The 6,424-nt window shown below is 40.2% G+C and overlaps 1 protein-coding gene across 1 annotated transcript; it reads right to left on the minus strand.

The window, feature by feature from the left end:
- Positions 1–3,692: 3,692 nt before the first annotated feature.
- LOC137381098 (probable G-protein coupled receptor 139) lies at positions 3,693–5,485 on the minus strand. Its single transcript, XM_068053487.1, has 2 exons — positions 5,401–5,485; positions 3,693–4,591 (listed from the first exon to the last, which is right to left on the minus strand). Exons 1-2 carry the CDS (start codon positions 5,483–5,485, stop codon positions 3,693–3,695), a joined length of 984 nt encoding a protein of 327 aa, XP_067909588.1.
- Positions 5,486–6,424: the final 939 nt, after the last annotated feature.

Consider the following 6,424-nt stretch of genomic DNA (forward strand, 5'->3'; position numbering starts at 1 on the left):
TCCGTTACAGAGTTGTGGAGGTTCCGCCATAGAGCTTCGTTACCTCCAGGAGAATTGGAATCTGGAATTCTGGTATTGACATCTAGGGCGGGCACTATCACTTCAATTCTTCACCATTTCCCCTTACCATTCCCAACCACCCCCACCCCCGCCCCCCCGCCTCCCCATAGATCTAGTGGACACTAAATTCAATTCCTATATTTAAGAAGCAGGGAAGTAAATGCCCAGGCACTTATATATAAATTAGCTTAACACCGGTGAAAGGAAAAGTAATGGAACACGTACTAAAGGAGAGAATGGAACACCTAGAAAATAAAATATATAGGAAGGAGCACCCAACATGGGTTTCGAAAGGGACAATCTTGCTTCACCAAACTTACTGAATTATTTAAGCAGTAACACAGACAGTAGACGATGCTAATGCGATAAATGTAATTTATATGGATTTTGGGGGGAAAAAATCCCTTCTATAAGTTATCCCATAATAGACTAATCAATTCGGTCAGCGAATGAGGAGTTCGTTGACAAGTGTCAGAGTGGATTGCTGGTTCCCTTCAAGACAGAAAGGAAAGAGTCTGTGCAAAAGGTATGGTCCATTGTGCATTATTATTATTACATAATTCACATTTACCAGATGTGATCCAGTGTGCCTTATTATGAAATGCTTCACATTTACTAGATGTGGTCCAGTATGCGCTAATGTCAAATTATTCACATTTACCAGATGTACTTCAGTGTGCATTATTATTAATTGTTTCACATTCACCAGATGTGCTTCAGTGTGCATTATTATTAATTGATTTACATTTACCAGATGTCGTCCAGTATGAAATATTATTAAATACTTCACGTTTCCCAGATGTTGTCTGGTGTGCCTTAATGTTAACTGACACATTTACAAGATGTGTTCCAGTGTGCATCGTTACGAGAAGATTCAGATTTACCAGATGTGGTCCAGTTTGTATTACTGGTACATGATACATATTTACCAGTTGAGATCCAGTGTGCATTAATATTAAATGCTTCACGTTTACCAGTTGAGGTTCAGTATGCCTTATTGTTGAATGATTCGGATTTACTAGATGTGCTTCAGTGTGAATTATTGTTAAATGCTTCACATTTACCAGATGTGGTCCAGTGTATCTTAATCTTAAATGGTTCGCATTTACCAGATGTGTTTAAGTGCGTATTATTATTAAATGTTTCACAGTTCCCAAATGTTGTCCAGTGTACCTTAATGTTGAATGATTTACGTTTACCAGATGTGCTGCAGTTATGCATTAGTATTAAATGATTCATGTTTACCAGATGTGCTCCAGTGTGCCTGAATGTTAAATGATTCACATTTGCCTGATGTGCTTCAGTTATGCATTAGTATTACTTTCTTCACATTTACCAGATGTGGTCAAGTGTTAATTATTATTAAATGCTTCACATTTTCCAGATGTTGTCCAGTGGCCTTAATGTTAAGTGATTCACGTTTACAAGATATGTTCCAGTGTGCATTATTTTTTACAAGATTCAGATTTACCAGATGTGGTCCGCTTTGTATTACTATTAAATAATGGTCATTTACCATTTGAAATCCAGTGGTCATTAGTGTTAAATGCTTTTCATTTACTGTATGTAGTCCTGCGTGCAATATTATTAAATGATTCATATTTACCAGATGTAGTCCAATGCACCTTAATGTTGAATGATTCACTTTTACCAGATGTTCTGCAGTGTGCATTATTATATGCTTCATATTTACCAAATGTGCTCCAGTGTCCTTAATGCTAAATTGTTCACATTTATCAGATGTGCTTCAATGTGCATTATTATTAAGTATTTCAGATTTATCAGATGTATTCCTGTGCGAATTATTATTAAATATTTCACATTTCCCAGATGTTATCTAGTGTGTCTTAATGTGAAATGAATCACCTTTACAAGATGTGTTCCACTGTGTATAATTGATAAATGTTTCGCATTTACCAGATATGTTCAAGTTTTCATTATTGTTAAAATATTAAAATTTACTAGATGTGGTCCATTTTGCATTACTATTACATTATACTCATTTAACAGTTGTGAGTCAGTGTGTATTATGATTAAACGTTTCACATTTACCAGTTGTGGTCCAGTGTGCATTATTGTTGAAGACTTGATACCTATCAGGTATGATCCAATATGCATTATCATTAAAAGTTTCAGTTTTGTCACATTAGGCCCGGTGCATCTGGGATGTGGTGACATGGTAGTAACGCCACGCACCGAGTGCTGTAAAGACTTAGTCGAATTTCCTGATGACACATGTTCAAACCCCACCATGTCAGTAGCTGGAATGTGATTTCAGCTCATTAGTAAAATCCTGCAATTAAATGCTCGTCTTAGTCCTGGAGGTGTGAAACTTTCAGTGATTGTTGTAAAAGCCCATCTGGTTCAATAATATCCTTTAGGGAAAGAGTCTACTGTCCTTACCTGCTCTGCTGTACATATGAGCACTTAAACTGCCACAGCAAGGCTGCGGGCCAAGTGCAGGATTTTGGGATTAGAATAGTTGGGTGCTGGATGGCCGGCGTGGACACGATGGGCCGAAGGGCCTGTTGCTGTGCTGCATAACTTTATGACTCTATGAGTTGAGACCCAAAGAAATGTGGTTGGCTCTTAACTAACTGGCCTTGCAAGCCATTTAGTTGCCAAGGGTAATTACGGGTGGGCAAAAAATGTTATTCTTGCCAGCGGTGCCCACATCCCCTGAAAGAATTAAAATTACTAAACACCTCACACGTTCCAGTTTACAATATCATTGAACGCAGTGTGCATCATTACTGAACAGCTGACGTTTACCAGATGTGGTCCAGTGCGCAATATAATTAAATGGTTCACATTTACCAGATGTGGTCCAGTGTTTATTAGTACTATTGCGTCACATGTACCAGATGTGGTCCAGTGTTTATTATTACTATTGCTTCACATTTACAAGATGTGGTCCAGTGTTTATTATTACTATTGCTTCTCGTTTACCAGATGTGGTCCAGTGTTTGTTATTACTATTGCTTCACATTTACCAGATGTAGGTCCAGAGTACCTTATTATTCAATGTTTCACATTTACCAGATGTGGTCCCGTGTCCATGATTATTAACTGCTTCATTTTTATGAGATGCGATCCAGTGTGCATTAACATTGAACACTCCACATTTACCAGCTGTGGTGCAGCGCGCATTATTAGTTGACACTCCCCATTTAGTCGATGTGGTCCAAGTGTCTGTTATTATTAATGGTTCACACTTAACAGATACGATCCATTCTGCATGATCACTGAGGCCTTCATAATTATCTGATGTGGGCCAGTGTGCATTATATTTGAACATTTTACATTTACAAGATGGTGTTCAATGGGCATTATTGTTACATGCTTTGCAGTGACCAGATGTTTTCCCAGTTTTTCACCCTCTGTTCCGAGTTAGCAATATTGGTTCTGTTGTAATTCAGATACTAATGTTTATTCGTTCTATTGGATATGCACTGCAGGCAGCATACTCAATGCAAATGTATTCTGCTGGCTAGGTGGTTTATTGGCCAGTTCCCTCTCTCAAGAGAGTCAGCCTGTTTCCTGCCATCACCTGACAGCCTGGTGTTATGGGACAGAAGAAGGGTATGGATTGCAATCTACACAGCTTGATGCATCTTTCTGCCAATTGCTTGCTATTTATATAGTCTCCCATTCAGTGTAATCAAGTATTTCATTCCATTCTTCAGCTCTTCTCTGAATTTTCTCTGCGTCAACCCATAGATACACGTGTTAGTGCAAGAACTGAGAAGCTGAAGCATGTATCCCGTTTGCTGGTTGATGTATATTGGGTTACTGTAGTATCTGTCAGTATAATTGTAGTTTTTCACCCGCCACCTTAGGGAATGCACAACATATGTCATCCAGAGAAGAATAAAATTACCAGATATAGTAAAGAGCAGGATCATTGACCTCTTCCGGTTCTCACTCTCTGGATCATTTTGGTTATTGATGCTGCTGAGGAGCGCCCTGCGGACTATATTGGACTTTATAATATGTTTGACAGTGAGAGCATTTAACAGAAGGATCAAAAGGATCGGCACTAAAGGTGTTAAAATACTGTCAAACCACTCGTACGCCGCCCATAAGGGCGAAGTGTAATCGGCAGAGGTTTCAATGCAGAAGTATGGAATGTTGTTAATAATAAGTTGGGGTTCATACATGAAATAAAAGGGGATGCTTCTCAGGCAGACGAACACACACACAGTCGCTAACACCTTGTTCGCCGTTCTCTGGGTACAATGCCTTTGTTTGAGATTCGGACAACAAATGGCTACAAAGCGATCAAAGGTGAAAGCAACTGTGAACCAGACGGAGCAGTCCAGTGCTGCAATTTTCGTGACAAGTTTCATGGCACATATGGGAGTGATGAACAAGACATTTATTGGGAAGTAAATATTGTTAATTCGCTTCAATATGACTTCAATGATCACGACCATTAGATCCGCCACTGCCATGGCCACCAAGTAATGAGTGACACATTTGGAGAGACCGCACTTTCCACGGGACAGGATCACAATCGCTAGCAAGTTCACTGCAAGACAGAGGAAAGATAATTATCATTAGACCATCCCAAGGTCAGTCGCAGTCCCCGACCCTTGGCACTAATTCCAGGTTTGATGTTGCCTTTGTTAATTGTAACTAGTTCTGTACACAAAACTGCTCTGGCGTTACACTGAGGCAAACTAAAATGAAGAAGTTACCGTAAGTGAACTGAATTGTATGAAAACTGAGTTAAATAAAAGATTGAGGGAATATGTAAGACTGTGGAAAATGCTGATAACGCAACAACAAAGTGAGTTGCTTCAGAAAGAGATTACATGAAGGAGGAACAGAGCAAGACAAGTTTAATATGAGAATCCAGATGGATAGTACTGCTGTCACCGGGTCTCATTCTTCCCCTTCCAATTGCCGCCAAATAATTACCTGCAAAGTCTACTCATCCTGCTCCAGCACCGTTACCTCTGGTGTCCCTCAATTATCTATCCTTTACACGCTCACAAATCTCATCGACATGCTGCATCATTTTCCAAATGTCCTTGACAACACCAAGCTTTACATCACTACCGCATCTGTCAACTCCTGCACCGCCTTAAATTATCACACTGCTTGTCTGATATCCATGATGAACAGCATTTCCTCCAATTAAATATTAGTAAGAGTGAAACAATTGCCTTCTCCCACATCACATCTCCGTTCCCTAGCCATCAGTTCCAAACCACTCCCTGACAATTGTCTGACATTGAACAAGACTGTTCACAACGTCAATGTTATAACTGATGAGGAGCCAACCACATATCTGCACCATCACTAAGGCTACCTATTTAAACCTCTCTCCATTGCCCAACTCGGCCCCTGCTGCTGCTGAATCTTTCCTCAGTCTTTCCGTCAACTCATCTGCTGCTGCTGAAACCCTCATCCATTCCATCGTTACCGCCAGACTTGGCTATTCCAATACACTCCTGACTGGCCTCCCACATTCATTCTTCTGTAAACTTGAAGTCATTCAAAACTCTGCTGTTGATGGCTTTACTCGCACTAAGTCCCGCTTCCCTATCACCCTTGTGCTTACTGACCTATATTGGCTACCTGCCAAACAACGCCTCTATTGTAAAATTCTCAGCCTTGTTTTAAATTCCCTCGATTGCCTCGCCCCTCCTTAACTCTGTAGCTTCCACCAGCTCGAAAATCTTTCCAGATCTCTAGTCTCCTCCAATCCTGGCCGCTTGTTCATCGTTGATATTAATTGCTCCACAATTAGCGACCATGCATTCACTGCCTGGGTTCTGAGTTCTGAAATTCCCTTCGAAATCTATTCACCTCTCTAACTCGCTTTGCTCCTTTATGATATTTCTTAAAGAATGCCATTATTTCCTTACGTGGCTCAGAGTCACATTTGTTTTCTTTCTAATGCTCCTGTGAAGGTCCGAGGAAAGTTTTATTCCTTCAAAGGCCCTATAGTAACAAAACGTGCTGCTGCTGCCTGGACATTGATGTGGACCAAAGATAAACAAGATGTAAAATGGAATGTGGAGTAAAGGTAAGAGACTGCAATACGATTAATAATGAATTCAAAGGGTGGAACAAAACGGGAAACGAAGCAACGAAATCACACTTACCAGCCCTACTCTGCTATCCTCTTTACTCTTTAAATTCCCCACCTTACCAATCTAATCTTTCACGGTCAACCAATACTCATAACCACCCTGTACTTTCAAGCAACTCTGAAATGGAGAGACAGACAGTGGAGGGAGAATCAGGACAAAATATATCCCTCGGAGATCTAGGGAATTTATGGTGTGTCTGGTGGGTTGCAGAGAGATTAATCTTGAATGGAGCTAGAGAATCAAATAACGGGAAAACCAGC

This window comes from Heterodontus francisci, chromosome 21 (genome assembly GCF_036365525.1).
Source record: "Heterodontus francisci isolate sHetFra1 chromosome 21, sHetFra1.hap1, whole genome shotgun sequence".
Taxonomy (NCBI): domain Eukaryota; kingdom Metazoa; phylum Chordata; class Chondrichthyes; order Heterodontiformes; family Heterodontidae; genus Heterodontus; species Heterodontus francisci.

Coding starts and splice junctions, on each gene's coding strand:
- LOC137381098 (XM_068053487.1), bottom strand. CDS start 5,485: ATGGAATGGATGAGGGTTTCAGCAGCAGCAGATGAGTTGACGGAAAGA. Junction 4,592..5,400: donor AGCAGCAGGGGCCGAGTTGG/GCAATGGAGAGA, acceptor TCTGTCTTGCAG/TGAACTTGCTAGCGATTGTG.